We start from the raw sequence: 19,823 nt of genomic DNA on the forward strand, positions 1-19,823 counted from the left end.
TAGAAGGAATTCAGATACGAGTTCCTAACAGACGAACCAGATCAAACATGATTTTTAGCCTCCCCCAATGCAACACTAATTCTAAGCAGAATTCTTTCATCTATCGTGCGTCCAACACTTTTAACACACACTATTCACAATTTGACATATTTAACTCTGCACCACACTCCTTAAAATCCCACAGACACTCTCTCGATACATTACAATAACAATAACTACAGATACCATCTAATACAACCACCACTTTATTAACTTCCTTTATACATACCTCAACCTAACCGATCCCTCCTCATCCTACCCCCTCCCTATTCCCCCCCTAAATAACTTGTTTCTTGAAATGTAATTTTCATTAGTAAATATCTCGGAATCACACTCAGATACACTTGTATATAATACCCATGTGGAAACCTGTAAATGGTTTATTTACTGAAACTAAATTATTATTATGCTGTTATTGATGTAAACTGTTGGTATCCCAAATAAAATAAAATAAAAATAAAAAAATAAAATAAAATAAAAATTATTAGCCAATGAAGTACATTCAGGAATCAGGATCATTGTATCAAAGAACGAGAGGTTAGTACCTGTATTTAACAACGGGTTCGGGTCCTTCTGTCAATTGATTGAGATAGACCGGATAACACACTTTAACACAACACAGCATTAATTTATCACCTTGAAGAATTCTAGCACGCAACATTATTTTTAGATGGGTGAAAGAAAATTCAAAATATTTAGGTACGCTAAAAACTTCAACTGACTTCATGCTTCAACTTTCGAAATGGCGTCTTGGAAATTACCGTTAATTTTTATAGCAGCATAACCCATGCTTAGCTTCTCTTTCTGTTACATAAGTCGCTATGGTAGAGAGCGAGAGATCAAACTACAATTTTTGCTCTGAGCCAATGAGATCTGAGCTTTCAGCCACAACAGCTTTGATACCTTAGCGTAAGCGAAGGTGTGCAGTAGTATTGGTGAACAAAACCGGCGACACTCGGCAAAAAAATTCCACACAGTATGAACTGCTCATAGCACATCTCGTTCTTCTAATATCTTTGGAGTGCGCTTATATTTTTAAACAATAATAATTAAGCGAAAATTGTGAAAATATTTAATAAAACACGAATCATTCGAAATAAAGCAAAAATCTCTCATCACGCTTTAGTTGCATTTAAAGATACACTGTGAATTTTTTCATACCTATAACATATTAAATAATACTACAAAAAGTGTTTTAAATAATTTTTTATTTTTTTATTTATTTATTAAACGCCATAAAAGGCTTTTACAGTAATGTGATACATTATATTATAAGTTCACAGTGATACATAGGCGAATATTAGTATTAAATTGAAGAACACAACAATATGTATATAAAACGACATTGAATGTGATACATTGGAGGGGACCCACCCTTTCCCGACGGCTGTATGAGGAAACTGATTGTTTAACCTCCTTAGCCGCACACGTCAGGACTCTAATTTTTTTGTAAAAAGAAGCTAAATTTATTTTAAAACGATTCTAGACCCTCCAATGTCCCTGCATGCATGATTGTTAGTAACATAAAAATATACAAGCCGCGTATCGAGGGCAGTTTACCCCACTATCACGGGGCAGTCCCGGCAAGAATGAGCGTGGCAAGCGGCCTGACCACAACGATCCCAAGCACCCGCGTCCCTTAGCCAGTTTTCCAAGAGTACCCTAGAAGAAATGTAAATGGGGGGAGGGGGGGGGGAGATACTCCCAAAGACCCTAGGGAATGAAGTGAGCCTCAGGTCACCGGAGGCAGGACGGAAGGGGACCGGGCTCGCGCAAACATTCCCCAGGCCCGCTCATGATGCCGGGGGAGGCACCCGTGGTTCGTGGGATAGCCGCACCGGATTAATGTCACCTTACTGGATGCAGGAACAGGGTCTATCCGCCCCCATGGTGGGGAAATGAACAACACAGTACGATAGAGTTCAGTTCGACAACCTATTCATAAACCAATTTGTTAGTAACAAATAAGAAGGCAAATAACAAACGTAGAAAATAAGTTGTGATCAACAACAAATTGACCGTTCATAATAGAAAAAAATAGATTTACATAGTATTAAAGAGCTAAAACATAAAAGATACAGTGTAAAGAGCGGGCAAAAACGGTGTAAAAATCCAATATAAACAATAAATGAATAAGAAAAAAAATAAAACAAACAAATAAGATAATAAATGCATTGCGATCATGCCATAAAACATAGAAAGTAAAACCAATGAGTATATAAAAATAAAAATAAAACACAAAGCAATCGCGCATAAACCTGCTAAAGGCTTTAGATCGCCCTTTGTCGAACATGTATAGTTGCACTCAGAACATGAAAACGGTTTCTCTCCACTGTGAGTCAGCATGTGCCTCTTTAGATCGCCCTTTTGAGAAAATGAATAGTTGCACTCGGAACATGAAAACGGTTTTTCTCCACCATGGGTAAACATGTGAATTTTAAGTTGACTTTTTGTAAAACATGAATAGTTACAGTCGGGACATGAAAAAGGTTTTTCTCCACTGTGAGTCAGCATGTGCCTCTTTAGATTGCCCTTTGTCGAATATGTATAGTTGCACTCGGAACATGAAAACGGTTTTTCTCCACCATGGGTTAACATGTGAATTTTAAGTTGACTTTTTGTTAAACATGAATAGTTACAGTCGGGACATGAAAAAGGTTTTTCTCCACTGTGGCTTAGCACGTGGCTAGTCAGAGTGTTTCTTCGAGAAGATGAATAATTGCACTCAGAACATGAAAAAGGTTTTTCTCCACTGTGAGTCAGTATGTGCCTCTTTAGATTGCCCTTTGTCGAACATGTATAGTTGCACTCGGAACATGAAAACGGTTTTTCTCCACCATGGGTAAACATGTGAATTTGAAGTTGTCCCTTTGTTGAACATGAATAGTTGCAGTCGGGACATGAAAAAGGTTTTTCTCCACCGTGTGTAAGCGAATGAATTTTTAAATCCCTCATTTGAAAACACGAATAACGGCATTCGGAACATGAAAAGGGTTTTTCTTCAGTATGGGTGCGCAAGTGCTGTTTCAACGATGAACTACGAATGCAACAATAGTTACAATGGGGACAAGAGTATCGTTTTCCCCCAGGATGCGTCTTAACGTTCGCCAACAAGTCTGAAAAGAATGTGGATGAAGCATAATTAGCCAAGGCCGTCTGTTAGACAAACTTGTTTTATTAATAGTGCCATCTGTTGGACGTAAAATAAACACACGCTAATGTTTCACTATATGCACAGACAGAATGAGCCACAGCAATGCGTGGCGAGGTATGGCTAGTATATAATAAATATGTATGTAACTTAAATTACTTAAAATAAGAGGTCTTTTGAGAACAGAATAACTAATGAACGGCAAGGACTGAATTAACAAGAATAAACGTCTTGTCTATGAAACAGGCAGGAATTCTGAACATCTGAAACCAACATACCTTTGTAACCCAACTTGGAGGTTGTCGGAGTACTCTCCGCATACTGCAAACACTCAGTCTTCACGTCCGGGAGGTAGATATCTATATCTGTATACGACATTTCACATCCAACCTCTTCCTGGGACCCTGGTTCCACCTTGATGGAATCACTGTTGGGAAGACCCATTGCCTCCTGGTAAATGGTCCCAACTAAAAATAAATAACATAATGATCACATTCAGTTGAAAAGAAATATGTAAGATGTCGGATGTAAGCTGGACAACCTAAAGTAAATATCACGGACGATTATTTGACTTCGTGCATCAAAGAAGTAGAATATCAAGATGGAGAGCCGGTACATAAAATTATACAGTCTGTTATACAAGAAGTTATAATGTTATCGCATAAAGCTAAAAATGGTTATTGTAAAAATAAAAAAAATTACTGTCCAGTTGACAGTTTGTTAATTGTGTTTCCTATCATATTACTCATACTTGGAATGAAACTAAATCGAACGCATTATATTTTATGGATTTACTTGACATCGTGATTTAAATTTGAACTTAAATAATAAATTTACAATCAATAACCGGGCGGCAAAAATCAGTGCGCAATAAAATTAAGATTGATATTTAAAATATATCACGGCCGCTTTTACCAATAAGACGGCAGAAGAGAGACCGCTCAGTTCCTAAAGAGAACTCAGAACGATGTTGACTTCAAAAACATGACTGGCAGTAAATACGTATTATATATTATAATATTATTATAAATGGTATATTTATATATATACAGAGACATTATCTGATTGGTAGATACTCTCAGTATTCCCCGAAACCCCATGGAAACAAACATAACAATGGATTGTCGGACGCTTCGCCCTCATTTGCACAGTCATGTAGGTTAATCAAGTATTTCGGCATTATTGAGATTTGTATAAGGCTAGCATGTGGTCTCCATTGAAGAATCTGCTAGCCCTGTACAATACGCGCAGTTTTTTGAAAACCTATCTATTACAATGCAACTTACTACTCGCCGCATACTGCAAACATTCCTTCTTTACGTCGGGGAGGTAGATATCTATATCGGTATACGGCATTTCACATCCGTTCTCATCCTGCGACCCTGCTTCCACCTTGATGGAAATACTCTCTGTGTCGGGAAGATCCATGGCCTTCTGGTAAATGGTCCAAACTCAAAATATGTCTGAGCTGAAACGGAATATGAATTAATCATATTTACGAAGGTTATAATTAGTTTAAAGTGATCACCTTCAGTTGGAACGAAATACTCAAAACCTCGAAGGTGAAATGGACCACATATAATAAATAATATAGACCGTTTTTTGACCTATAGGATCAAAGATGTCCAATATTAATATGGAGAGCAGATGTCTAAAAATTTTACCTGCTATACAATTAAGGTAATTTTTTTATCGCATAAAGTTAAGAATGCTTTCAAGGAAACTTATTTATATCACAAGTGTCCAGTTGACAGTTTGTTGATTACGCTTAGTATATCAGTCTAACATGGAATGAAACAAAATCAAAAGAAATATATTTCATGGATACACTTGCCACTATGTTTTAAATTTAAACTCAATTCATGTTTAAAATCATTAACACATTAAACTTTTAATTTTTATAAATTTTAAATATCCGCTTTCACCAATAACACGACAGAAGAGAGACCATTCAGAGAATTAAAAGCGGCGTTGACTTTACAAACGAGCGTTGATGATATGCAAGGCAGAAAAAATCAAAGCCATATTAAAAAATGTGCGACCGAAGACAATAATATTGCGCTCAGCCATTCATTATTTGGCCCAAAAACAATTTTAAAATTAAAAACGTCTTTGAAGCAGAAAAATATCAAAATGTTACCTGACGGCAAAGTTCACCTGACAAAGCATTATTCTAAGAAAATTAACTATCAGCTCGTGTTATCAAGAGGAAACTTTGTCAGTGGACACTTGTTAATTTGAGACAAAAAACCCAAAAGTAACAAAAAACTTGAATAAATGAAAAACGAAAAGAACACTGAAAAACAAACATGATTGTGCTTATCTGCTTATTTTGAAAAGAAAACTTAACTCATGGTCACATGTTAAATATTTTTGAATGTCACTAAAACAATAAGATAAAACAGGATAATCATTGATAAACAGCGCCCTTGAGATGTTTTTGCACAAAAGTCGGCGCTGTATAATTCATCCTAATACTATTTTTATTTTGAAACTCATCTGCGTCATGTCCCGCGTGGCCTCGAGCGAGATGTCAAACTCTAAGCCAATGAGATCTGAGCTTTCTGCCACAATATTTTTTTCTATAAGAAAACGGGGTTATGGGTGTCGGTTTCAAATGGGTTTCAAGGACAGGCCGTAGTTACATGCCTCTGCACAAAGAAATGGAAACGTCACTAGAGGTGGTCAATATTTGGGTAAAGGTTATGAATTCCGCTTCACGGTAAATATGGAATGTTTACTTTGAATTAATACTTGAATTTAGTTATATTATTACTAAAAGTTAGTATAAATGTTGGGGAAAACCAAATTCCAAACCACTTCAAATTTGAATTTCGTTTAAATTATTTCACAAACACGATATACACCGGTCGTCAAACAAAATCATAACGCCATGATCATAAATTAACCACTCTCTAGATAGATATCTTCGGGCTTTTTGTATGGCCCCATTTCGTCACCCCCTTAACCACACACGACCACAGATAAAACGGTCGTTTGGTCCAGACAGGTAAATATATCGTGGACCATATAGAAATCTCAAGGCTATTTAAAAAAAGTGCAAATATAGACAATAACTGCACCCAGCTAACATCGTTCATTCACTAGCCCAAAAAAATTATATTTTAAAAATAAAAATATTGGAATGCAGGAAAAGGAAAATAAAAAAAACCCACAGCTATGCACACATCAAAATACTTTTTATTTTCAAAAAGACAATGGACAGTATTTCAAAACAAGGTCAGTACAACCGATGTATTGAGCATTGATTTATCATTGAAGTAGAAGATAATACTAATATATCTAAACAAAACATGAAACAGAACAAGACACAGAAAAATAAAAAGTAACGGTCTCAACTAGGAATCGAACCCAGGATTTTTGTCTTACTGCAACAACTTAATAGGATTTAATTTGACCTTGCACAAAAATACAAGAATATATACACAAAATACATATTCAACGTGTTGAAAGATATTCATTATTTCAAGTAATAGTAACGCCTTTTGACTTTTACATGGTATAATTTAAATCATAATACATAAACCATAATATAAGAAATAAAAATCGTGTACCTACATAATAAAAGCTTGTAAAGAAATATAGCTTGTAAAACAACAAAAGATATTATAAAATAGAAGTTAAGAACATGTTATTAATATTTTTATTTTGGATACTGACAATTCGTGGTGGAATCCATTATCTATAAATAGTATAAAATAAAGTGACATTCGCGTCTGTCTGTTTGTGCGCTTAGTTCTTCTTAACTATGCGACTGATTTCGATAAGGTTTTCAGCATCATTTGGAGAATTTCTTCCGGAAGGTTTACATAAATAACCCATGCATTAACACATATTGATAAAAAGCAGAGAAAAGTCGATATGAAGATTATTTTTGGCCGCTTACATTGCTAACGCTGGCGAAACCTTATGAGAATATCAAAATAATGTACTACGGAATTGTATACCTTAAAAGGGCCTACAGAAAAGTCTGTTGTATATATACAAATGTTATAAATATCGCAGTTGCCGTCTGGTCCCCAAAATCTCCTCTTGTGCGTTTTCTGTTTCCTGGGAGAAAGGGCTGCCGTCGGACCAACGCAGCTCAAAATGCCCTTCGTCTTACCTAGAAAAAGACAAAATTTGAGACCAATGATTACACTATTCTAGTATTGTAAACATATTTAATAAAACTCATGGATAAAATTATTTAAAAATATTTTAAGAAAAAGGGGACATTAATGGTGATGGATTAATTCACTGTTAAACTTTTAAACTTTCTTGTACGGGAAAAAAAAACGTTTTATGCAGTTTCTGCAGAATTTGTAGGGAGCGAAAACAAAACTTCTTGAGCGAGTTTCACTGCAATATAAATTAGGTGTATACCTTCAGAATATTCCTTCAAATGAGGATTCCACACTGTTGAAGCGTACAGTAGGTGACTTACATCTTATAAATATTAGTAAAGAGTAACAAATTTAAGTGTTAATTATTATTGCCACAGCACTAGAAGTTATTCAAATTCTCCTGCAGGGGTTTCATATAATTTCCAAAGCTTTGTCGCCAGCAAACATAATGGAAAATGCTGGTTAAATCTGAATAAGGTACTTACATGATTCAATTCTGGAGAGGATTAAATGACCTTGATTGATGTAATCGTGGCTTTGTTTAGCAGTTTTAGCATCCTAATACGTGGTATAGTAATTATCTCCAGAATTGAATCATGTAAGTACCTTATTCAGATTTAATAAGGTACTTACATGATTCAATTCTGGAGAGGATTAAATGACCTTGATTGATGTAATCGTGGCTTTGTTTAGCAGTTTTAGCATCCTAATACGTGGTATAGTATCGCGTCGGAATACGGATAGTTCTGAAAAGGAAAATTAATTAAATTGTGGGACCGTTACTATTTAACATTTACATCAATGATATAGGCCAATGCTTCAAATACTCCAAAACATTACTTTACGCAGATGATATGAAGGTTTTTTATCCTATCAGATGTACTGCTGACTGTCAAAAAATGCAAGAGGACCTAAACCGTCTTAATATTTACTGTACACAGCATAACCTTAAAATTAATGTTAAAAAGTGTTTCGTTGTGAATTTCACACGAAATAAAAATATCATTATCAATGAATATAATCTGAACGGCTCAATATTAATCAACAAAAAAGAAATCAAAGATTTGGGAGTGACACTGGACTCTAAGCTAATTTTTGATATTCAAATAGACTTAGTGACATCAAAAGCCTCTAAAATGTTAGGATTCATTCTTAGGACATGTAAAAAATTCAATAACCTTAGAACAATGAAAATCCTATATTTTGCTTATGTCCGCAGCTTACTAGAATATGCGTCACAAGTTTGGAACCCGCAATACATATCGTATGTGGAAATTCTAGAACGTATTCAAAATCGTTTTCTACGATACTTGGATTTCCGCAGCTACCGCCCACATCTAAGTCACCAAGATTCAGCAGCGTACTTCAATATACCATCATTAGAAGTTCGAAGAAGCTCGGCCGATGTACTTTTTCTTCAAAAAATAGCCAGGTCCGTTATTGATTGCCCTGAACTCCTAGAAGGAATTCAGATACGAGTTCCTAACAGACGAACCAGATCAAACATGATTTTTAGCCTCCCCCAATGCAACACTAATTCTAAGCAGAATTCTTTCATCTATCGTGCGTCCAACACTTTTAACACACACTATTCACAATTTGACATATTTAACTCTGCACCACACTCCTTAAAATCCCACAGACACTCTCTCGATACATTACAATAACAATAACTACAGATACCATCTAATACAACCACCACTTTATTAACTTCCTTTATACATACCTCAACCTAACCGATCCCTCCTCATCCTACCCCCTCCCTATTCCCCCCTAAATAACTTGTTTCTTGAAATGTAATTTTCATTAGTAAATATCTCGGAATCACACTCAGATACACTTGTATATAATACCCATGTGGAAACCTGTAAATGGTTTATTTACTGAAACTAAATTATTATTATGCTGTTATTGATGTAAACTGTTGGTATCCCAAATAAAATAAAATAAAAATAAAAAAATAAAATAAAATAAAAATTATTAGCCAATGAAGTACATTCAGGAATCAGGATCATTGTATCAAAGAACGAGAGGTTAGTACCTGTATTTAACAACGGGTTCGGGTCCTTCTGTCAATTGATTGAGATAGACCGGATAACACACTTTAACACAACACAGCATTAATTTATCACCTTGAAGAATTCTAGCACGCAACATTATTTTTAGATGGGTGAAAGAAAATTCAAAATATTTAGGTACGCTAAAAACTTCAACTGACTTCATGCTTCAACTTTCGAAATGGCGTCTTGGAAATTACCGTTAATTTTTATAGCAGCATAACCCATGCTTAGCTTCTCTTTCTGTTACATAAGTCGCTATGGTAGAGAGCGAGAGATCAAACTACAATTTTTGCTCTGAGCCAATGAGATCTGAGCTTTCAGCCACAACAGCTTTGATACCTTAGCGTAAGCGAAGGTGTGCAGTAGTATTGGTGAACAAAACCGGCGACACTCGGCAAAAAAATTCCACACAGTATGAACTGCTCATAGCACATCTCGTTCTTCTAATATCTTTGGAGTGCGCTTATATTTTTAAACAATAATAATTAAGCGAAAATTGTGAAAATATTTAATAAAACACGAATCATTCGAAATAAAGCAAAAATCTCTCATCACGCTTTAGTTGCATTTAAAGATACACTGTGAATTTTTTCATACCTATAACATATTAAATAATACTACAAAAAGTGTTTTAAATAATTTTTTATTTTTTTATTTATTTATTAAACGCCATAAAAGGCTTTTACAGTAATGTGATACATTATATTATAAGTTCACAGTGATACATAGGCGAATATTAGTATTAAATTGAAGAACACAACAATATGTATATAAAACGACATTGAATGTGATACATTGGAGGGGACCCACCCTTTCCCGACGGCTGTATGAGGAAACTGATTGTTTAACCTCCTTAGCCGCACACGTCAGGACTCTAATTTTTTTGTAAAAAGAAGCTAAATTTATTTTAAAACGATTCTAGACCCTCCAATGTCCCTGCATGCATGATTGTTAGTAACATAAAAATATACAAGCCGCGTATCGAGGGCAGTTTACCCCACTATCACGGGGCAGTCCCGGCAAGAATGAGCGTGGCAAGCGGCCTGACCACAACGATCCCAAGCACCCGCGTCCCTTAGCCAGTTTTCCAAGAGTACCCTAGAAGAAATGTAAATGGGGGGAGGGGGGGGGGAGATACTCCCAAAGACCCTAGGGAATGAAGTGAGCCTCAGGTCACCGGAGGCAGGACGGAAGGGGACCGGGCTCGCGCAAACATTCCCCAGGCCCGCTCATGATGCCGGGGGAGGCACCCGTGGTTCGTGGGATAGCCGCACCGGATTAATGTCACCTTACTGGATGCAGGAACAGGGTCTATCCGCCCCCATGGTGGGGAAATGAACAACACAGTACGATAGAGTTCAGTTCGACAACCTATTCATAAACCAATTTGTTAGTAACAAATAAGAAGGCAAATAACAAACGTAGAAAATAAGTTGTGATCAACAACAAATTGACCGTTCATAATAGAAAAAAATAGATTTACATAGTATTAAAGAGCTAAAACATAAAAGATACAGTGTAAAGAGCGGGCAAAAACGGTGTAAAAATCCAATATAAACAATAAATGAATAAGAAAAAAAATAAAACAAACAAATAAGATAATAAATGCATTGCGATCATGCCATAAAACATAGAAAGTAAAACCAATGAGTATATAAAAATAAAAATAAAACACAAAGCAATCGCGCATAAACAATATTAAACTTGTTATAGAGGAGTAACCGTGGAGTGACAGGAACAATACGCTTGGCACCTGAAACAAAGATGATTTTAATCTAAATCAGCAACTCTAAGCACAGGCCATCTCTCTACCCAGGACTTTACAAACTTTTTGAAGCATTCAAAATTCTCTCTGTTCAACACGAGATCGGCATTCCATGCCGGTCTTGTAATCCCTCTCAAGCCATCCAACATTTCCTCTCGGGCATCCTTCATCAACTCGCAGTGCCACAGAATGTGCTCGGCTGTCTGGTTAGTGTCACCACATGAACAGTTCGGATGAGGAGACAAGGCGAGACTATGTAGCCGCCCCCTGAACTCCCCATGACCGGACACCAATTGCGTCATATAGTGATCCAGTTTTATGTGCGCCCCTTCCATTCTGCTTTTAACTGAAGGGAAGAAAGAGAAAGTCAATCTACCCTTCGTCGACCTATCCCATCGCTCTTGCCATACACTCAGCGTTCTATCTCGCATGGCTTTCAATAAGCCAGGAAGGGACACCGCTCTACCGGGTGTCAGTTCGACTCCCAGGTGGACAGCGGCCTTACCTCTTATCAATGCCTTTTTTGTCAAAACTTCCCTAATTTCCAAGTCAATCGGCAGTGTACCAGCCAGAACCGGTAATGCATCATTAGCCACAGTCCTATATGCGCCCGAAAGCGCCAACAGGGGAGTCCGTTGGCCCCGCTTGAGGGCCAAGTGGATCAATGCATTATCCAGCCGGTGCTCCCACACAGAAGCGGCATACGAGACATGCGTCACGTAAACACCCCTATATATGAGGCGAAGTGCCGGAGTCCGCAATCAGCCTTCTCAATTTCAAGAATAGGGCCTGGGCCCTGCTAGAAACGCTCTTGACGTGCGCTAGGAACGAAGAAGATCTATCTAAAGTGACGCCTAAATACCTGGTGCTTTCAACGAAACGGATAGTGGAGCCTCCCATTCTGATGGTAGGGTTTCTGGCACGACTGAGCATACCCTTCATCAAGAGTCCCACGGTCTTATGGGGAGCGAAGTTCAGCCTGTTTCTCTTACCCCATTCAAGAATTTCACGCAGACCCTCTTCTGCTTTACTCTCCACTTCCTTTCTGCTGTCCCCTGAGACCAAAAGAAACTTATCATCTGCGTAGTCGACCGATATGCATCCTTCAGGCAAGGGTAATCTAGAGGAGTCGTCAAAAAGGATGTTCCACAGGTCAGGCCCGAGGACTGATACTTGTGGACAGCCCATGTTAACGTCACGTATGATGAAAAAATCACCAAACATCACAATAACCTTTCTGTTACGTAAATAATCACTAGTAATATTGAATAGTAAAGGCGGGCAATTACGACTTTTCAACTTAGTTAAAATCATCGGCCACCACGCATGATCGAAGGCACCCGAGATGTCCAAAAATATTCCAATTACCTACATACTTCTTGGTACAAACCCTCACCCATTCTAGCGCATACTTAATGGCGTGCTCAGTGGACTTACCGGGGACGAACCCAAATTGGCGGTCGCAGGGCGGAGACAGGGTGAGACGGAGCCTATGTTTGATGATTTTTTCCAGTATTTTACCTAAGATTGGAAGTAAAGTGATGGGTCTGTAGGCTCCAATATCTGTTCTCGGCTTATTGTTCCCCTTTGGTATAATCCGGAGCACGCCTTTCTTCCATTCTGTAGGGAATACTCCTCTACGCAAGCACGTTTCCAACACTTGATAAAGCTCCTCTTTAGCGTGGATCCAAACATTCTTCGCTATTATGCCGTTCAATCTGTCAAATCCCGGTGCCTTCTTCGGACCCAAACCCTTAATTATGATTTCAACCTCTGCTCGACTTAATGGTGGCATGCCGTCCCCCTGGGCGAGGTCTCTAGGTGGAAGCCGTGACAGGTTTCTTACCTGTTGATGGTGAACACTTTCCCCATTAACTGAGTCTAGAGGAACTAACTTGCCCAGAAGTGTCTCAAGAGTGGAGACTATGTCAACACTCTCTGCGTTCCCTTCGCTATTACCGAGCACAACGCTCGATAAGTATCGTTCTGATCCTTTTTCCGAGTTTTCAACAGCGCTGTGGATTTCCCACGGGTTGGCGTTACCCACTTCATCTACCCAACTATGCCATGCAGCTCGTTTTGCTGAGAGGACGCCCGAACGATAGGCACCACGGGAAGCCCTAAAACGGGCCTGAAGTGAATGTGATACAGCTGAAATTTTCTTAAGACATAGAATGCTACAATAATAGAAAACACTTCATTTAAACAGGATAAAATATACAGAAAAGGTGACTTGCCAACAGATATAATCTAGCAAAGTATTATAGTAGCGCAAATAGTAGTGAGTTTATTGTTACAATCAAATTTATATCTCAACTTGGCCACTATGGCCGGAGTGTATGGCAAAGTAGCTTCAACAATTCAGGGCTGTCAGGGACTTGACAATTAAAAATATTTTTTTATTATTAAAATAATACATCCGTTAGCCAACACTATAAGAAATCTGAAGCAAGCAGTTTATATTGATGCTATACATATACATTTCACATATATGTATATATGTGGAATGTATATGTATAAGAACACCATACATATGTTACACATAAAGAAGAACATGTCAGTATGATGCAGTACAAACAGACATTTAACATTTCACAAACATAATATCAGTTACATTCACAACCAAGTATTTTTGCCTTGATGCAAGACGGTGAGGTTTTGAAAATATCAAAAAGGTCTGTATACGTGTTGGCAGTACGGTGAAAACGCGCCAACGGTGAATGATACAAATAGTTAGTGCCATGATTGTCACTGTGGAAAAGGTGGTGGAGTCGAGTTGATTTAACAGGGACACGAAAATTTATCAGACTTAACATTTGAGGGCAGTCTATGAGATTGTTCAGTAATTTAAAAAGTATAAGAATGTCATTAATAGTTCGCCGGGTAGAAAGAAGTGGTAGATTTAGACCAGACATTAATGTTTTGTAGCAGATATCAATTACAGGTTGTGTCAATTTGAATTGAACGTATCGAAGAAATTTTCTTTGTGCGTATCATACATTGCAATTTTTCTATAATATTATAAAAATACCTTTTTTTGGAACCGATAACTTAGAGAGTTATAAATGTTATTAATTGGTATAAATTGAGTATGCGATGACTTAATTGCTTAAAATTATTCTCGCTTTGTCGTAATCTTCTACATCCATACTTACATTGTATAATTAAAAAAAAAAATTCTTTTATTTTCTCTGTAATTTTGATAATATTTTGTAAACAAAAACCAAGCTAACAATAACTATTAATTTTTCGAAGAAAATTCCTTCTGAAAGCTTATCACTTTGTGATGTAATTATTTATTAGAAAAATACACAAATAACTTTGTTTACATCACTTTAATATATATATATATATATAACCTCTACATGTTTCATGAACAATGAATCATCATAGAAACTAAGGACGGGTTGTTTCGTAGTATTTGAACAATTCATCAGATTTCAACGTTAATTTTCAAGTTCTGTGAAAGATTTTTTCAAGTTCTGTTTTTATTTCAGTTCTGTCAAGCAACTAGCCTACAATGATATAATAACAGAACTTGAATTGGACTTTCACAGATCCCAGAAATGAACGTTGAAATTTGATGAATTGTTCAAATACTCCGAAACAACCCGTCCTTAATAACAGAAAATCAAAGAAATCTACCAGTCCGCCTCAGCACAGGACTACTTAGTGAGGAGGACTAAGAACAAACAGATGAAATATTATAGATTATCATATATTGTAACTCTCATCAAACCTGTAATTAAATAGACACTAATAAAATTTTTTTTTTTTTTTTTTAAATGTTCACATCATCAGGAACAAGTATATACACAAGTGATGTAAACAAAGTTATTTGTGTATTATTCTAATAACAATAACTGCGAAAATTGCCATCTCAACACAGGCGGATCACACCTAGAGAGATGGGCAATACGTCATTATTGTAATTAAATGTAATAAAATTTCAATTTTAATATCTATGGACAAGTGAAAACAACAGCTGATTCTGACAGATCCATATTTAATGACAAAAGTAGTGAAATTTAAGCAAATTTAGCAAGTAATCAAAGTTGAAACATATAAACTAGTGAAAAATTAATCAAAATAATAGTGTATTTCGTGTTGACAGTGCGAAACAACTTTACATATTGCCCTGAAAAATTACGCATAACGAATTCACTGTCATTGTAAGCTACAACCACAGACAATTTATGTTTTTGAATTTGTGAAGAGGTTTTTTTTGTCATAGACAAATAAGTTAAATTAATTTTAACTCAATAAGGGTATTTCTGAACAACTATTAGAAACCTACCTACAAACTAAGATATAAATCAACCAAAATGTCTAAAACTCGCAAGGTTTGCAGTGCAAAGAAAGATAAATCTTCACCTTTAGCAACCACGTCTGGCCCTATTGATTCACCGTCGGCGCATCAGTCAATGATTAACATTGACACTGACTCATTAATCAATTTTTTTGAGTCGAAACTTGAAATCATGCGCACTGAAAACAAGAAAGCAATTGACGCTGTTCAGTTAAAATTAGATGCGCTGTCTAACGAGTGGAAGGACCAATACACAAAAATTCTGGGATGTGTGAGCGTTCTCCAAGAAGAAAACTCAAACCTCCGGCAAGAAGTCCAGTCACTCCGAGATGCACAAGATGAGATGGAGCAGCGCAGCAGAATATGCAATGTAGACATCCATGGGATTCCCGAAGCAAAGGGCGAAAATTTGATGACTTTAATAGAGAAAATAGGATCCAACATTAACGTCCCGCTTCCAAGTAGCTATGTGGTTTCTGCGCATCGCGTCGCTCGCGGCCACTCCTCGCCCTCCAACCGTCCGCGCAATATAGTCGTACAGCTATACACAAAACGACTTCGTGATGATGTCATCGCTGCAGCAAGGACTCGCCGCGGCCTTACCACGGAACAATTAGGATTTGGTGCTCCCACCACCAATTTTTATATAAACGAGCACCTTACATTGAAAAATAAAATCCTATTTGCCAAAACACGAGCCGCCGGAAAAGCTAACGGCTTTAAATATATATGGGTGCGGAACGGCAGTATTCTGGCGAAGAGAAACGATCTCTCTCGGGTTTTCACCATTCGCCGTGAGGGAGACCTTCAAAAGATAATCACACATGATCAGCAAAACATGTGACTACAAACATGTTACTGCTGTCTTTGGTATCCGCTTTCTCACAGTATTCTGTATCCTGTAATTTGTTTCTTTCAAAGCTACTTTATATTTTTGTTTAGCGCGCAATATCCCTATAACTTTAAACCAATACCATGTTTCTCACATATTCATTCACATTCTAAAATGTCAACATATTTCACATTCATTGATCTAATAAGTAGTCTATGTTTTTTTATGTAATTTCGAAGCCTCATATGCCCTGCATAATGTATCACTCGTGCGATTGTGGAATATGTCAAACGGCACTCCTACTCTGGTGAAATGATCTCATCATCATCTATAACCGTTTATTACCAGAACTGTGGTGGTATTAGGACCAAAACCCAGGAGTTACTAATTAATGTATTATCGAATAACTACGACGTTATAGTTCTAGTTGAAATATGGCTTGTAGCAAATATAAATACTGCTGAATTCATAGATTCGCGTTACACGGTATTCCGACGTGATAGGGACCGTACACTCACTGGTAAAATGGATGGAGGCGGTGTGTTGGTAGCAGTGCGCAAGGAGCTTGCATCTTCCCGGCTCGATGACTGGGAAAATGGTCAAATCGAACAAATCTTCATTTCTATTCCGGTAAGGTCTTTCAATCTCATCATATGTGCAGTATACATACCTCCTGCCTCACAACCTACGGTCTATGATACGTTCTCCAAAAACCTGGAATCTGTATATTCATCACAACCAAATAATACTTTTTGTGTACTAGGAGATATGAATCTACCAACTCTGACTTGGTCATTTTCCGAAAACAGCAGTCAAGGTCTCGCCTCCTCAAATACGGCTGCATCGAAAACGTTGCTTCAAGCAATGTCATTGATGGACTTATTCCAATATAACTGTATACCTAACCATAATGAAAAATACTTAGACCTCGTATTCTACAGTCGTGAAACAAATGTTACACGTAGCAACAACCCTCTCATCTCAGAGGATAGACACCACCCAGCCCTTGAATTTGATATATCCTTCGTAATTCAACCAAAAATCAAAAACAAAATACAGCGTAGGCGCAATTTCAGGAAAGCTAATTATGCTCAGATTAATGAGGACATTAATTGTATTGATTGGTTATCTGAAATCGCAAATTTATCAGCCGAAAAAGCAGTAGATCGATTCTATTTAAAAATAAACAATGTAATTGATAAGCTTATTCCAGTATTGGCACGACGAAATGACAAATTCCCCATATGGTTTACTCCAGAACTTATTAGGTTATCAAGGAAAAAAGATAAAGTCTGGCTCAAATGGAAGACATATAAAGGTCTTTCTGATTATCGTGAATTTTCCTTCTTACGTGCTACATACAAAAAATTGACTCATGAAACCCGTAGGTTATTTTTTAACAACATCGAAAGTTCATTTCAAAATAACATCAAAAGCTTTTGGTCATACATATCCTCATTAAAATCGTCTGATGGATACCCTGCTGCAATGTCCTTCGAAGGGCGCAAATCTAACGATGCCCAGGAAATTTGTGATATGTTCTCTGAATTCTTTAAGTCAACATTTGAACCTTCCTCTATCAATGACCCAATTATTAACATTGACCAACTTGAGGAAGTTCAGGACTCTGCACTTGCGCACATTCACACAATTAAACTAACGGAAAAAGAAGTGCACTCGAGTTTAAAATCGATGGACATAAACAAGGGTGCGGGTCACGATGGAATACCGGCGTTTTTCCTTAGATCTGCTGCGTCGTCACTGTGTGTGCCGCTTACCATAATATTTAATAAATGCCTGAGTGATGGAGTTTTCCCTGATAGGTGGAAGTTGGCCTATATTATACCGGTCCACAAGGGTGACTCGCGTCAAAGAGTGGAAAACTATAGGCCAATATCCATTCTCTCGGCGATCCCTAAACTATTGGAAAGACTTGTCCATAACAATATATATCCCCAGCTTGCTGCCAAAATTACGGAACAACAACACGGGTTTGTAAAAGGCAAATCTACCATGAGTAATTTACTTATTTACTCAAATTTCTTATTTACTAGTATGGATCGAGGCCACCAGGTAGATGCAATATATTGCGATTTCAAAAAAGCTTTTGACAAGGTTGACCACGTTATTCTTATCAAAAAAATTATGTACAACGGAATTAGAGGAAATTTATTACGTTGGTTTATCTCATATTTAACAAAAAGACAACAAGCCGTATCATTACGAGGACACACTTCTACATGGGAACCAGTTACTTCTGGCGTGCCTCAGGGGTCAATCCTGGGTCCGCTGTTGTTTATTCTTTTTATTAACACTGTTACTAAATGTTTCGTGCATTGTTTATATCTTTTGTACGCTGATGACATAAAAATATTTGCCATTGTTCGGAATCTAAACGATTGTCTGCTCATACAAAGCGACTTAGTAAGGTTCGAAACGTTTTGCAATGAAAACAAAATTTACCTAAGCTACAATAAATGTAAACAAATAAGTTTTACTAAAAATCACAACGCTATCAAACACAATTATTGTATTGGTAATTATTTACTCGAGCGCGTTTACTGTATAAGAGATCTAGGCGTTCTTTTTGATTCCAAACTCCACTTCGATGCGCACATTGATAATATTGTGAATAAAGCTTACAGCATGCTAGGATTTGTCATCAGAAACAGCCGTGAATTTCGAAAACCTGAAACATATCTTCTTCTTTACCACACTCTGGTCCGTTCTCAACTTGAATACTGCACCTCCATATGGAATCCACTTTACGATATCTATAAAGAAAATATTGAAAGTATTCAAAAGAAATTTCTGCGATGCCTCAATTACAGAATGAGCGCACCCAAACGCGGGTACATAAATATGCTCTCGAGTTATAAAGTCTCCACTCTATCTAACCGGCGAACATACCTTGATCTCATGACTCTGTATAAAATCTGTAACAACGTTATTGACTGTCCCGACTTACTGAAATTAATAAACTTCAAAGTACCACCCAGAGTAACAAGGCTTAACGACTTATTCCACATTAGCAGGACGCGTACAAATGCTGGTGTCAGGGATCCAATCAGAAGAATGTGCGAATCACTTAATCAGAACCAAAACCTCAAGGACTCTGACTTATTTTTTGATACACGCACTACTTTTAGTAGAAAAATGAAGACTGTTTTCCTACAAAGTTCATAGTAAAAAAACTTAGACATACCTACTTGTTTAAATATGTATATATTTTTTAATTTCTGTTTAACATTGTTTATCTAGCTATATATATGTATATATATATTTTTTTTGTTTTACCCTCTAAATTTTTTCAAAAATAATTTGTAAATTCTTATAAGGATATTGCGCATTTCTTTCATATCTCTATTTGTAAAATAATATTCTTATGTATATATTTTTCCCCTATTTATAAGTCAAAATATTTGTAAATGTTTTTAACTGCTGTTTAAGTTAATTCGTGAGAAATAGTTTGGATGCAGGTAAATTCTCTAGTTGATGTTTTGTATATTCTTGTCAATTGATATCTGTATCTGTTTTTTC

At 36.8% G+C, this 19,823-nt stretch overlaps 1 protein-coding gene across 1 annotated transcript; it reads right to left on the reverse strand.

Moving 5' to 3' along the window:
* Nucleotides 1-2,092: 2,092 nt before the first annotated feature.
* On the reverse strand, nt 2,093-4,618 carry LOC149414434 (uncharacterized). Its single transcript, XM_089644173.1, has 3 exons — nt 4,477-4,618; nt 3,469-3,657; nt 2,093-2,100 (listed from the first exon to the last, which is right to left on the reverse strand). Exons 1-3 carry the CDS (start codon nt 4,616-4,618, stop codon nt 2,093-2,095), a joined length of 339 nt encoding a protein of 112 aa, XP_089500299.1.
* Nucleotides 4,619-19,823: the final 15,205 nt, after the last annotated feature.

The sequence above is a fragment of the Hesperophylax consimilis genome, chromosome 20 (assembly GCF_061612785.1).
Source record: "Hesperophylax consimilis isolate HC1 chromosome 20, BYU_Hcon_1.0, whole genome shotgun sequence".
NCBI lineage: Eukaryota > Metazoa > Arthropoda > Insecta > Trichoptera > Limnephilidae > Hesperophylax > Hesperophylax consimilis.